The sequence below is a fragment of the Molossus molossus genome, unplaced genomic scaffold (assembly GCF_014108415.1).
Source record: "Molossus molossus isolate mMolMol1 unplaced genomic scaffold, mMolMol1.p scaffold_m16_p_10, whole genome shotgun sequence".
Classification (NCBI taxonomy): domain Eukaryota; kingdom Metazoa; phylum Chordata; class Mammalia; order Chiroptera; family Molossidae; genus Molossus; species Molossus molossus.
Genome location: NW_023425345.1, coordinates 24,061,072 through 24,078,306, shown reverse-complemented (window position 1 = coordinate 24,078,306; position 17,235 = coordinate 24,061,072). Strand labels below are relative to the sequence as shown.

Genomic DNA, 17,235 nt, shown 5'->3' with positions numbered 1-17,235 from the left:
AAAAACAACAACAACAACAACAACAACAACTGCCTACTTTGTCTGAACTGTAAAATAATCCTTAATTTTCTGCCCTGTTATCACCCTTGTTTCTGGAATGGGTTGTCCTTATCAGGATGGGGAGGAGGGGCACTTTGGGAGAGATTATGCCCAGGGTGAAATATAACATGGGAAAAGAGGTGTGATCCAAAGAATGAGGGTTTGACAAGGAAAGAGGGAGGTTGCACAGTGAGGAATATGTATACCAGAACGACCTTGAGAAAAAAGTAAACCCTAGGTAAATCCTAGCTGGTGATGTTAGTTTTAGGCGTCAATTCTCAACCATTCTTTAAATGTTCTTTCTGCCCTTCTAGACTTAAGGATCTTTCATGTGTTTTTTTCCTTAGCATAATTCTCTCTTGTATTTTGTCTCAGTTAATATTTTACAGATAACGATTTTTTAAATTATTAACTTTATGCTTTTCTATTACACACCGTACATATGTAAGAAATAGGGGAACTACTACATATGATGTTTTCAGTGCAGAAATACTTAAATCCAAGAAGAGGAACTCCCATTTGTGTGATTTGCAAACCTATATTCAAATTTATTGTGGTCTAAGTCATGTTTCCCAAACAAGAATTAATTGAATAGTAGAATCAGTCCTATTTCCTAGAAATATAGTTTGGTTAAAAAGAAAACATTTTTTAAAGTGATTGCCCATCTAGAGAAATGACTACAATGCAGAATGTGAGATTATAAATCTTATAAAATGAGTTAATTGTAACTAGAATAAATTAAAATGTGAATTTCTTAATTTTATTTTATTTTAATTTTTTTTCATTTATCTTCAGTTAGAGCGGGAGGGAGAGAGAGAGGGGAAGAGAGAGAGAGAAATATAGATGTGAGAGAGACACATCAAGTGGTTGCCACCCACACGACCTCAACCAGGGCCGGGGACAAACTGCAACCGAGGTACGTGCCCTTAGCAGGAGCAAACCCAGGCCTCTTTGGTCCGTGGGCTGACGCTCTAACTGCTGAGCCAAACCGGTCAGGGCGAATTTCTTAATTTTAAATGAAAATGTTTATTATCCAAGAGACATTGCAGAAAGTAAATTGTCATGTATAGCATTTTCCATATTAAATAAAACTAAAGTTAACAAATCTTTATCTGGCATTGTTCACTTCCAATAGAGAGAGTAAATTCTTAGTAAATGTTGCTATGTGCCTGCCTAACTAATAACACTATGCCATTTGTAATTAGGTTTGTATTATATCCTTCCCTAATTAACCATTCATATGAAAACAAAAATTATCATCTTAGTGAAAGTTAGTTAACTCTCTACAATCTGATTATGCTGATTGTTTTCAAAACTAAAATCTATTTTCACTAGGAGACCTGACTTGTGGAATATTTATAAATTGTAATGATGAAAATAAGGTTTCATTTATACATTTTGGTTTTTAATAAACATGTTTTTATTCGTTTTTTTCTTGCTTCTGATTTGAAAATCAGTTTGACAGGTCCAAATATGCAGAACTTAACAGGGTGATGCCAGTTTCAAATTCATGAAATATGATCTCTTTTCATTTGTATAAGAGCAGTTTTAACCAGACATTTCTGTTATCACTCACTAAAGCGTGATACTTATAATTTTTTCAGCCTACAAATCTAGTCAAGATATGTGTTTGGAGTAATCAATTTGTTCAATTATTTCATGAATGTAGAAGTGATCTTATTTCAAAGGAGAGCTGGACACTTCTGGAATGATATCAAGGTCAAAATAATGACAAATGAAAACGTTCCATGATTTGAAGAATTTATTTATTATGCTACAACTGGTCATCTGTAAATTCACCCATCTGGAGTGATATTTGAGATCAGTGTGTTCTCTCTATCAACATGCTTAGTACAGTCTTTATGATCATAATACCTGGAGAATCCATAATAGAAATTTTGGGACATGGATACATTGGACTAGTAAACTGGATTGGCTGGATTAAAAAGAAAAAGATCTCTTCAGTTAACTACATCCTCACCAGTTTAGGTATCTCCAAAATTTGTTTGCTCTGTGTAATGGTGCTAAGTGGCATCACACTGATATTCTACCCAGAGGCTTATCAAAAGGATAAACTAAAAATACTTAATATCTTCTGGACACTCACCAACTACTTAAATATGTGGTTTGCCTCAATGTCTTCTATTTCCTTAAGCTCGCTGATTTCTCCCACCCACTTTTTCTCTGGCTGAAGTGAAGAATAACAGGGTGGTTCTTCTGACCTAAAGAATTGACAGAGACTTCTGGTCAAGATGACAGCGTAGGAAAACATGGTACTCGCCTCCTCTCACAACCACATCAAAATTACAACTAAACACAGAACAACCATCATTCAGAACTGCCTAAAATCAAACTGAATGGGAGTCTTACGACTATGAAATCAAAGAAGAAGCCACATGGAGACTGGTAGGACAGGCGGAGGCTCAGATGGACTGGTCCCACCCCCACATGTGGCAGATAAAAATCAGGAGGGCCACCTCAGTTGTGAAGTCCTCCCTGAGGAGTGAGGGGTTTCCATCCCACACCAGGCCCGCAGTTCAGGGTTCCAGTGCCAAGGAAATAAGTCCCCAGAAATACTGGCTGTAAAAGCCAATGGGAATTGAGGCTAAGGGAGGCTGGACTTACTCAGACTCACTCCCTCAAGGCTCCAGGCCAGAGTAGGTAGCCTGAAAGTCACCAGAGACATACAGGGAAGAACTGAGTTGTTTGGCATTGGAGTGAGAACTAGAGAAGTAGCTTTCTCCTGGACAGATGTGCTGGTGGAGGCCATTGTTCCTATGGTGAGCCCTTTATCCACTGGGCCAGCAGATGGGTGTCAGCAGATGGACCCCAGCAAACTGGCTCACACTGTTTGCCCCACCCTGGTGATTCCCTGAGGCCCTGTCACACCCATCTTTCAGATCTCCACAAACTGTTTCCTGTGGCTTTACCATAGGATTGGCCTGTCTCAGCTCTGGCTTCAGAGTTTCCTAAATTCTCTCAATCAAACAGCATCTGATCTCAGCGAGCCCTATGCCTCTCACTAAGTGGCCCCACGCCCAGCACTAGGAGCAGCTAGCCTTCGTTCACAGCTTGGATTTGCCTGGGCACCTCCAAGCTCAGCACAAGGAGCAGCCATCTGCAGATCACTTTGTAGCTTATGCCTGGTGGCCCCAGGTAGAACACAGGCAGTGCCTGACCTTGTCCCAGAGCCAGCACACCCAGTGAACAGCTTCAGACCACATTGAAGCACCATCACCCAACCATCTCCACAAGTGACACACTCAATGAGTGGACTCAGTGGGTGCCAGAACCCTGCTGAAGTAAGTCTTGCTCTGTGTGGTGGGCCCCTGCACAGCTGATTCTCTAAGGAAGTCAGAGGTCAGTGGTCAGTGGACACAGCCAGTCCTTTCAGCTGATCAGCCTGAGTAAATCTCTCTCATTAACATGCCAACAGTAATCAAGACTCAATTACAACAGAAGGGTATACAGTCTATATGAGGGGTGCAACAGAAGGGTATACAGCCGGGTGATCAGGGAGGCTGTGCCACTGGACCCTACAGGCACCTACAACAATAGGCCACCCTATGAAGTCTAGGAGACATAGTAACTCTACCTAATACATAGAAACAATCACGGGGAAGCAGCCAAAATGAGGAGACGAAGAAACATGCCCCAAATGAAAGAAAAAAACAAAACTCCAGGAAAAGAACTAAACAAAATGGAGATAAGCAATCAATCAGATGCAGAGTTCAAAATATTGGTTATAAGATTGCTCAAGGAACTTAGTGAGACCTTCAAGGAACTTAGCGAGAACATCAACAACATAAAAAAGAACCAGTCAGAAATGAAACATGCACTAACTGAAATAAAGAATAATTTACAGAGACTCAATAGTACATTAGGTAAGCCAAGAAGTAAACCATTGATTTAGAATATAAAGAAGCAAAACACACCCAATCAAAACAGCAAACAGAAAAAAAACAAAAAACGAGGATAATATAAGGAGCCTCTGGGACAACTTCAGGTGTGCCAACATTTGCAGCATGAAGGTTCCAGAAGGAGAAGAGAGTGAGCAAGAAATTAAAAACCTATTTGGCCCTGGCTGGTTTGGCTCAGCAGTTAGAGCATTGGCCTGTGGTCCAGAGAGACCCGGGTTCGGTTCCCGCTAAGAGCATGTACCTCGGTTGCAGTTTGTCCCCGGCCCTGGTTGGGTCGCGCGGGTGGCGACCACTCCATGTGTCCCTTTCACGTCAACGTTTCTCTCTCTCTCTCTGTTCCTCTCTCTCTCCCTCCCATTCTATCTGAACAAAAAATGGAAAATAAATAAATAAATAAATAAATAAATAAATAAATACCTATTTGAAAAAATAATGACAGCAAACTTCCCTAACTTGGTGAAGGAAACAGACATACAAGTCCAGTAAGCAGAGTCCCAAACAAAATGAACCCAAAGAGGTTCACATCAAGGCACATCATCATCAAAATGCAAAAGGTTTAAGACAAAGAGAGAATCTTAAAAGCAGCAAGAGAAAAGCAGTTAGTTACCTACAAAGGAGCTCCCATAAGACTGTCAGCTGATTTCTCAAAAGAAATTTGCAGACCAGAAAGGAGTGGCAAGAGATATTCAAGGTGATGAAAAGCAACAACCTACAACCGAGATCTCTATCCTGCAAAGCTATCATTTAGAATTGATGGACATATAGAGAGTTTCCCAGACAAGAAAATGCTAAAAAAGTTCATCACCACCAAACCAGTATTATATGAAATGTTGACAGGTCTTCTTGAAGAAGAATAAGATTAAAAAAATATGAACAATAAAATGGCAATTAATACATATCTATCAACAATTGAATCTACAAACAAAATGAGTAAGCAGAACAGAAATAGACTCATAGATACAGTGAACTTTTTGTTGCTTGCCAGATGGGAGAGTGCTGGAGGGATGGGTGAAAAAGATGAAGAAATTAAGAAGTACAAATTGTTTGTTAGACTGATGAGCCTCAAAGGGAAAGGGGGAGGGAGGGAGGGATGAGATAAACCAAGGAACTTCTATGCATATATGCATAACCAATGAACACAGACAATAGTGTGGGGAAGGCAGGAGGGGGTTGGGTTTGGGGAGGAGGGGGGTCAAAGGGGGAAAATGCGGGGGACATCTGTAATACATTCAATGATAAAGATAAGTTTATAAAATTATAGATTTAAAAAAAGAAGGATTGACAGAGCCCATTTCCTTGTTGAACAGCCTTATGCTAGCAGTGATATTGAGGTATAATTCTGAGTTTCTTAATATTGCAAAATAAATGTCACTGGGTTGTTCCATGTGAGTAAAATTTAATACTTCAACCCATTGTCACTTATTGACCTGTTGTCAATTGTCCCATTTTCTGTGTCATTGATGTGATTTTTTCTTTTAATTATGTTTTATAGAGGCTTACAAAGCAAATAAAGCTCAATGTTACAGGCTGTAGAGACCCCAGAACCAAAGCCCATGTGGGAACCCTGAAAACTGTGATTTCATTTCTCTTCCTTCTTTTTGTATACTATATAGCTTCTCTTTGGGTGACATTAGCTACCTTATCAAAGAAAGCAAGTTATCTGTGATGTTTGGAGAGCTTATAGCAACTTTCTATCCCTCAGGTCCCTCCCTTGTTTATTTTGTTAAACATATTTTCATTTATTTTTTGAGAGAGAGAGGAAGGAAGAGAGAGATAGACACATCGATGTGAGAGAGAAACATTGATTGGCTGCCTTCTGCAGTCCCCCCACTGGGGACCTAGCCCACACCCGGCCATGTGCCCTGTCTGGGAATTGAACTGGGACCTCTCAGTTCATGGGACAATGCTCAAGCCACTGAGCCACACCAGCCAGGCCCTCACTTATTTTATTATTCGAAATCACAAGCGAAAGCAGGCATCCGTCAGGATGCTGAGATGTGGGAAAATCGCATGTGTGATGTAAAATCTTGGCCTTAAAATTGCACTTAATTTTTTAGCATATCTTATTTTTTAAATAACAAATATCATTTTTTATAGGTCCATTCTCATTTTTTCCCAGTTATTTCACTTATTTTGGGTACATATCTTTAAGTGTTCTTGAGGCCCATTAACACACTAATAAATACATCCTTCGTGTCTCTTTACACTTCAGACATCCTTATCTTTATGCTCCTTTTTCTCCAAGAATTTCAGGGCCCACACTTCTCTTTTTGTCTTCTTACTGAACATACTAGACATGTATTGCCCAGGTAAATTTCTTTAGGATTTGACTTTGGCCCAGTAAAATGCACTCTGTTTGTACTAACTAGTTTCTCACTTTTTCTATCAGACATTATCATTGCTGGCCCTTAACTGCACTCCTTGCATGGCTCTGCTGAATCACCCCCATGTGGTTTATTAACTAGAAACTCAGATTTCCCATCCTACCTCTGGCTCAGTGTTCTGGTGATACATGGCTCTCCTCCCAGCTGAGTGATGTTTCAGGTGGTCTCCCAGGTAATATTTCAAAGTTGACCTTATTCTGACATCTCCCTTTTATTTCTCTCTGTACCACAGGCCGACGCTCTAACCGCTGAGCCAAACCGGCCAGGGCCCCTTTTATTTCTCTCGAAATCAAAATTTTCTCCTTTTTTTTATCCTCAACCGAGGACATTTTTCGATATTTTGTTCAGATAGAGTGGGGAGGGGGGAGGGAGAGAGAGAGAGAGAGAGAGAGAGAGAGAGAGAGAGAGAGAGAGAGAAACATCGATGTAAAAGGGACACATCGAGTGGTCGCCACCCACACGACCCAACCAGGGCCAGGGACAACCTGCAACCGAGGTACGTGCCCTTAGCGGGAACCGAACCCGGGTCTCTCCAGACCGCAGGCCAACGCTCTAACCACTGAGCCAAACCGGCCCGGGCTCGAAATCAAAATTTTCTTCAAACAACTTGCATTTCATAATGCCTATAAATTCTATGTCTGGATAAACTTTATATTCTTCTGCAGGTTCAGATGAATTCAATGTTTTATAAGATCAGTGCTTCTGGGAAGGCTTGCCAGCATTCGGCTGAAGTCCTTACTTCCGTGTTTTGTTTTCTGTATCTTCAGTGTTTCAAATATCTATGGCTATGACTAGGGTTCAAAGGAGGAAGCATGTGACAAAATGCTCTCTTGCAGAATATTTTTCTTCTTCTTTTATTGTATTAAGAATTTCTGACAGGATATTTACCCTTGTAGCCAAATTTTATATGTATAATGCAGTATTGTTAACATTGTCAACAATTGTTAACACAATGTTGTATAGCAGGTCTCTAGAATTGACTCATAGCTGAAACTTTGTGCTTGTTGAATAGCAACTCTCCACCTCTTTCCTCTCAGGCCCTGGCAACCACTATTTTACTCTCTGCTTCCATGAATTTGTTTTATTTTAAATACCTCATATAAGAGAAATTGTATGGCATTTGTCCTTCTGTAGCAAGCTTATTTCATCTAGCGTAATATCCTCTGAGTTCAACCACATTTTTCATATTGCAAGATTTTCTTATGACTAAATAATATTCTATTGTATGTATATATCATATTTTCTTTAACCACTCATCTGTTCATGGGGTTTTACGTTGTTTCTACATTATAGTTATTGTGAATAATTCTGCAATAAACTTAAGCATGCAAATTATTTCTTCAAGATCCAGATTTCAGTTCTTTTGGGTATATACCCAGAAGTGAGGTTGCTGGATCATAGGATAGTTGTATTTTTTAAAACTTAAGGAATTTTCATAATGTTTTTCACAGTAGCTACATTGAAACTTTCACACTATACAACACCAGTAAGCACAAAATCCACATTTATTTGTAAAAATATATATATTAGTCTAAAATTTATTTGGGGAAAGGTATTATCATAGTTATCATGAGCACTTTATTTATAAGAACACTATGGATATGAACACAGTGTACCTGGGTCAGGGGTCATTTCCAGAGGAAAGTGATCACCTGTGAATAAGTAGAGAAGCTATTTCAAAACAAGAATTAATCTTCAGAAATAAGATAAATGTAACCATCAGTCTCCTGCCAAACAGATCAGAAGGGCTAAAGAGCTAGACATTCAGATGAAGTTTGGTAGGTAGGGGGGTAGCTTTTATTGTCTTCCCTCTTCTGTATCCAACTGCCTTGGGAGCATTTTAAAACAAAAAGGAAAAATCTAAAGGTAACCAATACTCTTCTTTATCATGGCTCCTTCACCTTCTTATATACAGAGCATGACAAACTAAATAAACTTTAAATATCACTCAACTAATATGACTTGGTGCTATATAATTGTTCATCTGAACAACCGAAATAAAATGAGCAAAAATATTTTTTAAAAACCAAATAATTTATATTTAGTGTTAACCTTTTAAACTCCCTGGAAACATATAGCTCTCAATGTTAAACCAAACTTTGGATTTTTAGTAGTAATTAGTACTATCGTTCAACAAATGAAGATCCCTCTACAAATTTCAATTCTTTGGCCATTTTCTAATTGCTAGAAATGCTTGAGGTTTAAGTTTGCCAGATGAAATACAGGATATTCAATTAATTTGAATGTCAGTGCCTCCTGGAAGTAGTTATCTTATGCATTTGGGACATACACTAAAACAACAACAACAAAAAACATTCATTGTTTATTTGGCATTCAAATTTAGCTAGGTGTTCTATATTCTTATTTGTTAAATCTGGCACACCTGTTGAGGTTACTAGCATGCATCACCAAGTAATAAATACAAAATTTGCAAAATGTAACATGAGAAAGACAGTCCAGGGCCATGAACGGGAATCGGCCTAATTTGCATTTTGGCAAACTGAAGCTCAGCCCAAATTAATCATAAGTGGAAAAGTAAAACTTGCTGGGAAGATAAATGGATATACAGCAACCAGTCCAGAGATCGTCAACCACAATGTTTGTCAAGATTAATTAGGATTTAATGAAGATAGCTACAGTCTTCATTTGCCATTAAAATCTCCATCATAAAAGAGGTAAATAGCAGCAAAATTAAGAAGTAGGTGTAGTTATACTACATCAGTTGAAATAAAAACAAATTGGATATTTCTGTTTTAACATGTCAGATGTAGAATACCACACCTTAATGATCATAGCAATTGGAGAGTTTTCAGTGGGGATTTTAGGAAATGCATTTATTGGATTGGTAAACTGCATGGACTGGATCAAGAATAAGAAGATTGCTCCCATTGATTTAATCCTCACATGTTTGGCCATATCCAGGATTTTTCTATTGTGTATAATACTTTTAGATTGTTTTGTATTGATCCTGCATCCAGATGTCTATGCCACTGGTAAACAAATGAGAATCATTGACTTCTTCTGGACATTAACCAACCATGTAAGCGTCTGGTTTGCCACCTGCCTCAGCATTTTCTATTTCCTCAAGATAGCTAATTTCTTCCATCCTCTTTTCCTCTGGATGAAGTGGAGAATTGACAGAGTGATTCCTGGGATCCTGCTGGTGTGCTTGGCGTTCTCTGTGTTTATTAGCCTTCCTGTCACTGAGAATTTGAATGATGATTTCAGGCTTTGTGTCAAGTCCAAGCAGAAAACAAACTTAACTTTGAGATGCAGAGAAAATAAAGCTCAATATGCTTCCATCAAGGTATACCTGAACGTGTTGACGCTGTTCCCCTTTTTTGTGTCCCTGATTTCATTTCTCCTCCTGATTCTCTCCCTTTGGAGACACATCAAGCAGATGCAGCTCATTGCTACAGGGGCCAGAGACCCCAGCACAGATGCCCACATGGGAGCCATGAAAGCTGTCATCTCCTTCCTCCTACTTTTCATTGCCTACTATTTGTCCTTTCTTGTAGCCACCTCCAGTTACTTCATGCCAGAGACTGAACTAGCTGTGATAATTGGTGAGTTGATAGCTCTAATCTATCCCTCAAGCCATTCATTTATATTAATTCTGGGGAACAATAAACTAAGACAAGCATCTCTAAGGGTGCTACTTAAAGTAACACATGCACTAAAAAAAAGAAATGTCTAACACCATTAACAGATCTGAAGACAAATTATCATTTTCTATGACAAAGGAAGACAAAATATGTATTAATTATCTTCAGTTCTTACATTCATGTTGGTTTCATATAGTTTATTACATTAAAATGTATTTAGTATATTTATAACATAGGAACTCTTATGTAGAGCTTATTTTGCCTCTTTATCTCTCTTTCCCTTTTTGTCTCTCTTCTCTCTTTCCCATGAGAGTTTTTTGTTAAACATGTTTTAAAACAAACTGTGAGAGAAGAGAGTATTTTCATAGTTAGTTCTAAATCATTTCTCTAGATGCAAAATGTATAGCTAATTCAGAACATCTGTAATAGCATCTTGCTCTTATTTACATCCCTATGAAAAGCAGTTGGCTCATCCTCATGGTCCTGGCTAGATTCTTCTTCTCAGATCGTTCAAAAAGCTCCACCTTTGCAAAATATAGAGTTACAGTTCTTAATAAATGCTATGCAATTCTATGAACATAGCAGAAATTAATACTGACTATACTCACAAAACAAATTGTGATTTAAATAAATATTGTAACAGCAAATTCAAAAATTATTTTAGGATCATAGATCAGTAAAACAAAGATACTTTATACGTGTGAGAGGACAGTTTATATAAAAAGTTTCTGTAAAATAAGGATGGCTAAACAAGAAGCCTTACTGAAGGATATTTCTTACAAAAAAGACATGTGTAAATTTGCTTTTACCAAACTAGGACTGCACCAGGCATTGGTTGTCATGACACCCTGATAAGAAGAGACCTTCCATCAGAAACTTACGTTTTGAGATGTTAAAATGTCAAAACTGTCAAAGAAGACATTGATTCAATACAGATCATCATCTCTATACACCAGGAGGATATTATTCGGATTATACATAAGTCATTCATGAGATATCTTTTTCGGAAATTCCATCAATAGCACATCATTTATGTTGTGGCAAAGATATTTTGAATTATTAACCACCTGAGAGGAGCCATGGACTTTCTGTGCAGACGATAAAATGTTTATAAATATTCTGATCAATAACTTGGTAAAAATAAAAATTACTTTTACACTTCATATGTTAAATTTCATATGTTAATTTTCTTCTCTGAATCTGACAGTGCAGAAGATACACATTAAGCTGATAAGTTTACATAGATTTACTAAGTGCTTTATAAGTTAAAAAAAAAAATTATGCGCACAAGCTAAAACTTACATTCTTTTTAATAGTGTCTTAAAGAATACCTGTCCCTGCCCCCCAGCTAAGCAGAGGCCCGATTATGTAGATTTATTAGGTATGGGAACAAAAGAACCATAAGGGCTAAAGGGAATCTTAAAAGTTCCATGTTTAATGTCTTCACATTGTGGATTCTAGGAACTTGATCATCTACATACATTACAAACATAGCACCTCAACATTCAATTTCTCTGTAGACGTCAGTCAGGCGAAGGCCACCGAGGTAGAAACAGAAGCCGTATTAGGGACCTCTTACTGTACATAATTCTGATGGGCAAATCAGTATAAAAGTGATGTAGCCAAGTTAAGTGGTTTATCTTCTGAGATTCTATCAATTCTGAGAAATCATGCAAAAATGATAATCTCTCAAGGCCGAAAGAAGTATTTGTACTGTTTCTTTGACTCCCACTGTTTGAAGTAGAGTTTTCTGGCTTTCTGTAAGAGAATGTAGTGAAGGGGTTACAGAGAGTGCAAGCAGATTTCTTTCCCTTTTTAATCCTTTTTTAATAGATACATATTCACTCACACATCAAATGTCTGAGTGTTAGGCACCAGACTGAGTGCTCAAACTACAGATGACATAGGCAATATGTAAATGATGATTGTGGCTGTGCTCTAATAAAACTTTATTTACAAAAAAAAAATACAGATGAAACATGACAAAGTCCATGCTTTTATGCACAGCCATGGAAAACATTGTGGGAGACAAAATGATCAGCAAAACCAGGAAATAGTTACAAGTCATGACTAATGCAACTGAAAAAACTGGAAATGAGGGACAGCTTTATACAGTGTAGCCTAGATAGACCTACCTAAGAAAGTGAGATTTCAAGCTTAGACTTGAATCACAAATATAATCCAGCTGTGCAATATTATGGACAAATAATATTCCCGAAATGTGGCAAAGCAAGTACCAGTACCCTGAGGAGTAACTGTTTGAGGAATAAGATCTGAATGATCAAAGCACGGTGAGCAAAAGGTGACTGGCAAGATCATGAAAGGCCTTATAGGTCGTGAGAGGGAATTTAGATTTAAGTTCAACTGGAAGACATTAAAGGAATTGAAGCTATGTGTATCAGTTTAATTCATATGTAAATTAAAGTCCACTCTGGTTATAAGAATAGATATTCTGTTTCCAGATCTTAGCTAAGATCTAAGATCTGGAAACAGCCCAAGTGTCCACCAGTAGACGAAGGGATAAAAAAGCTGTGGTACATATACACCATGGAGTACTATGCAGCGGTAAGAAAGAAAGATCTCTTATCCTTTGAGACGACATGGAGGGACCTGGAAAGTATTATCCTAAGTGAAAGAAGCCAAGCAGAAAAAGACAAATACCACATGATCTCACTTATATATGGAATATAATGAACATAACAGTCTGAGGAATACAGTAGACCCAGACACATGGAAGTAGGGCACAGACTGACATCCCTCAGAAGAGGGGATGGGGGGTGGGGGGGTGGGAAGAGATAAACCACAGAACTTATATGCATGTATGCATGACCAATGGACATGGACAACTAAGCCGGGCACAGGGTGGGGGGGGTGCCAATGGGGTAAAAAGGTAAAATATCTGTAACAAAAAAATAAATAAAAACTCATAAAAAAAAATTAAAAAAAGAATAGATATTCTATGCGTTGGACGTGGGGGGAATTATAGGTAAGGGGACTATCTGGTACATTGTTATAGTTAGTAGTTTGTATGAGAAATCACAGTGGCTCAGATTTGGATTGTGGCAATAGAATTAGGTAATTTTTTAATGAATGAATTCTATATGTTGTATGGGTAAAACTCATAGGTCTTATTACTTGATTAGGTGAAGGGAGGAAATTAAAGAAAAAAGAGACTTAAAAAATGTTTACATTGTTTTTACTTTAAAAATTGGAGGTACATTGTTGCCTAAGATCGAGGAGGAGATATTAAGGGGTGGGAGAATAGAAATCCAAAATTCTATTCTTTTACATATGTGTTTGAGAGATCATATGAAATAAACAAGAGAAATGTCAAATAGATCATTGTAATGATCTGTAACTAAATATAGAGAAAAGAGATATAAATTTGGAAGTCATCAACATATACATTGGATGATCTAAAAACTATACAGAAAAAAATGACACTAGAACTGAGCCCTGAAATATTCAAATCTTTAGAGGTAAAAATGAGGAGAAAGTATCAGCAAAAGGACACAAGAAGGAGCTCCCAGGACGATAAGAATAAAGCGAGGGAGTGTGGTTTCATGGGAATGAGAGGCGGCATTGTGTTATGAGGAGAGGCAGATCAGCTTTCCAGTGCTGCTGAGAAAAAAAACAATCAAACTGATGTAGCAAAATAACCAATGGATTTGGCAACATGGATATATAGACAGACTTCAACCTAAGATGCTTTAACTTTTACTTTACAATAGTGTGGGAGCAATATGCACTCAGCAGAGATTATACTCCCAATTTTAATTTTCGATTTTTTTCATGGCTTGTGATAGGTGGTACGATAGTCTCTTATGATGCTGGTAGCGCAGCGGGCCGCAGTTCTCGGTCAGCCACATGTTCATGAGGGTAAACAACTGATGCTCTACAGCAGACTAGGTTGCCTGTGTTTATTGGGTATTGTGTTTTTTGGGTATTGTGTTTTTGCATCCCATTATGTCTACAAAATGTCCATCTGTGTCCCCTATTTCTGGTGAGAAGAAAAAGAAGAAGAAGGCAATTACTCTTAAAATGAAACTCAAGATAATTGCCCAACTATAGGCTAATAAAAGTGTTCTGAGCACATTTAAGACAAGCTACGCTATGACGTTTGGTACGTTAGGGTATTAAACGCATTTCAACTGAATGGTATTTTCAGCTATGGTGGGTTTATCAGGACGTAACCACCTTGTAAATAGAGAAACATCTCTAAGTGGTGACCCTAACAAAAGCAATGTTAGCAAACTGTAGGGGTAGAAGCTAGGTTCAGTGGGGAAGGTTAAGGAGGGAATAAAATGTAAGAAGGCAGAGACATGGTGAAAATATTATATATAATGAAGTTTTGTTATTAAGGAGAGTAGAAAATGGGTCATGACAACAAGGCAAAATTCCAGAGTTTTCATTGGTTCTGTTTTTAAATTGGATGACGGGTAGTAATTGCTGAAACCATTACATTAAAATTGTGTCTCTGACATAAAAAGATTGAACCCTGAGACCTGAAACAGGGATATTTAGGTGAATGAAGCTGAAAATTTGGAGCCCCCAGATTTTGTAGGACCTGGGGATTGCAGGACCACCAGGGGCAGACTCCTACCCTTTACAAGAGCAGAAGAACCTCTCCACCCCCAGAAACTGTTCAGTTATTCATCTGAGGCAGGTTAACATTTGTTCTCCTCAAGATATGCCCTCCCATACCTCATTGCTTCAGGACAAGTTTCCAGCATAGCCCAATCAGGTATAAATATTGCTCTGTTCCAAAAGAAAATAACTTCATGCTAATTTTAGCACATATTGTTAACACATCAGTGGGAATAAGAGAACATGCTGGAAATGGGTCTTAAGGGTAGGGGATCTAGGAGTTCTCATAATTTAGGTTGGATATGGAGAATATATTGACATGCAGGCCCTCAATAATGACTCCAGGGACTCTATTTTGGCAAGGGCAAATAAATCCAGTCTTACTATTCTGTTGGGAAGCTTGGACACATGGTGGTGTAGTATATAAGGTGGAGTTGTTGCTATTTCCTTGACATAATATTAAGAAGGATCAGAAAGTTCAGGGAGACAATAGTGTCAGAAAGGACTGACTGCATAAGACACAAGAACCTGATATCATGGTAATTAGCTAATTATTAATAATAGGAAAGGAACAAAGGGAAGGCCAGACATTATTAGGCATCTTCTCTGCAAAACACTGGGGAAAGGGGACTGGACAAAGGGAAAATAGAATCATGCCCAGTAAAGTTGGGGTGACTAGAGAAGATGATTGCTGTCAGTCACACCTGGGAACAGAGGTCTTTGACTAGAATGGGCGTGGCTACTGCAAGTGCATAAAAATTTGGGATATATAGTCCCCTGAATAAAGAAGATTGCTCTCTAGGTTCCTCTTGGCACCCTTGGCTCATGGCTCATGCTCGGCTTCCTGGCATTCTCCCATGTGGCCCATGGGAGACCCCTCACACCATGGACTAATGACTGTAACTATCCTGATGCTAAACTGGACCTGGCTCCGAGATGAAAAGGAAACTCTGGACATTGGCTCTGATTTTAGCTCTACTGAAACCCCGACTACACTTCTTCTATGACTGGACTAAGGGAAATGGGACTCTAGAAACCCAGGGATTTAATTCCATGCAAATAAAAATCACTGGTTCTCCCACACGAGTATCCAAAAAATACTTTTTCTCAGGATATCCATCATAAGAAGTCCACCCCCAGCAGCACCCAGTGGGGGGAGATGAGCCCCCCCCACTTCATCCAATATCAAACACACCACCTAACTATGTTTCCCAGAAATACAGAAAGAGAAAGCTAGACATGGGGGTTGGTTCCACATTGTGAAGGATGCTGTGAAAGGCAAACTGACTTGTACTTTATTCTACAGCCCACAAAGAGATTTTTGGACAGGAGGGGTAGCATGATCATTTCTTTGCAAACACGTCAGGCTGAGATATAAATTGATCAATATAAAATTTTGTCTTAGAGGAAAGATACCTCTTTTTTTTTATCTTCACCCGAGGACATTTTTGCATTTTATCTTCAGATAGAGCGGGAGGGAGAGAGGGAAGAAGATAGAGAGAAACATCGATGTGAGAGAGACACATCGAGTGGCTGCCACCCACATGACCCCAGCCAGGGCCGGGGACAAACTGCAACTGAGGTACGTGCCCTTAGCGGGAACAGAACCCAGGTCTCTCTTGTCCGCGGGCCGATGCTCCAACTGCTGACCCAAACCGGCCAGGGCGAAAGATGCCTCTTCACTAAGAGATTTATTTTATTGTGAGCAAACTGGAAATTTTGTCTGGAAGGCTGGGAGATGGCTTTATTGGATGATATAAAGAAAGAAGAAATGGGGAACAGAGCTCTGAGATAAGATAACATTGCTGGCCATGCCGTTTTTTAACCAGAAAAGCCAAGTGTTGCTATCTCTGTCTGAAAATAAAGCATGAAAGTGTTTCATTTATGAATGTCCTTGACTATGCACTAGGTTTATATTATGCAAAATGTGTTGATAAGAATAAGAGACCATGAGCTTTGCTGTCCAGTGTTTTGATTGAATTGATAGTAACCCATTATCTAGTAAATTATTGTCACTTATCTGTAATGTTTAGTGTTATTATGAGGTTTGTTTGTTGTTGTTTTTTAACCTTTCTATGTTTTTGATAATAATGGAAATATTAAATTTTGATAATGAAAGGTGGGAAGGATCACAAATGGGGCTCCTATCCTGTTTGTATGGTAAAGAGAATGTTGCTAATTTCTTCTTGATTGCTCACCTGGGCCATTTTCAAATGTTTCTACCTCCAGGTTTATATATCTTTATACATTTCACTGTGAAATGTACCCAAGTCCATCCACAGAATGGTGACATTATTTCAGAAACTAGAGAGAAAGTCAATGATGGTGCAGGGAAAGCCAGAACAACCAGGGACTAATTCTGCTTTCAAGGTAAAGGCCTGTTCTCAATCTGATTCCAGAATTGCACCTAGCAGTCAAAGTAGGTATAAAGAGTATTAAACATGTTTAATTTCTGTTTCTGTTAACCTGTAAATTCTTCATTAATACTAATCTAAAAGCCAACTATTTATATCCTTGATAGAAATGTCCATGAGAGCCTTCTTTCTTATCCTCACCTGATTTCGTTGTCAATCTTCTTGGGCTGCCAGTGTTCACATATGTGACTCCCCATATGTATAACCAAATTTGGACACTCAGAGAAACAAAGAGCTTCCAGGTTAGACACAATTCCTGGCCTTATTGTTTCGGGCTCACCAGCTA

The 17,235-nt window shown here is 38.5% G+C and overlaps 1 protein-coding gene and 1 pseudogene across 1 annotated transcript; both read left to right on the top strand.

Annotated features, from left to right (window-relative positions):
• The first annotated feature begins 1,883 nt into the window (after positions 1-1,883).
• LOC118623341 lies at positions 1,884-7,034 on the top strand (annotated as a pseudogene).
• Positions 7,035-9,101: 2,067 nt separating this feature from the next.
• On the top strand, positions 9,102-10,040 carry LOC118623340 (taste receptor type 2 member 7-like). The gene has a single exon (XM_036250843.1). It carries the CDS (start codon positions 9,102-9,104, stop codon positions 10,038-10,040), a length of 939 nt encoding a protein of 312 aa, XP_036106736.1.
• The last annotated feature ends 7,195 nt before the right edge of the window (positions 10,041-17,235 follow it).

Coding starts and splice junctions, on each gene's coding strand:
- LOC118623340 (XM_036250843.1), top strand. CDS start 9,102: ATGTCAGATGTAGAATACCACACCTTAATGATCATAGCAATTGGAGAG.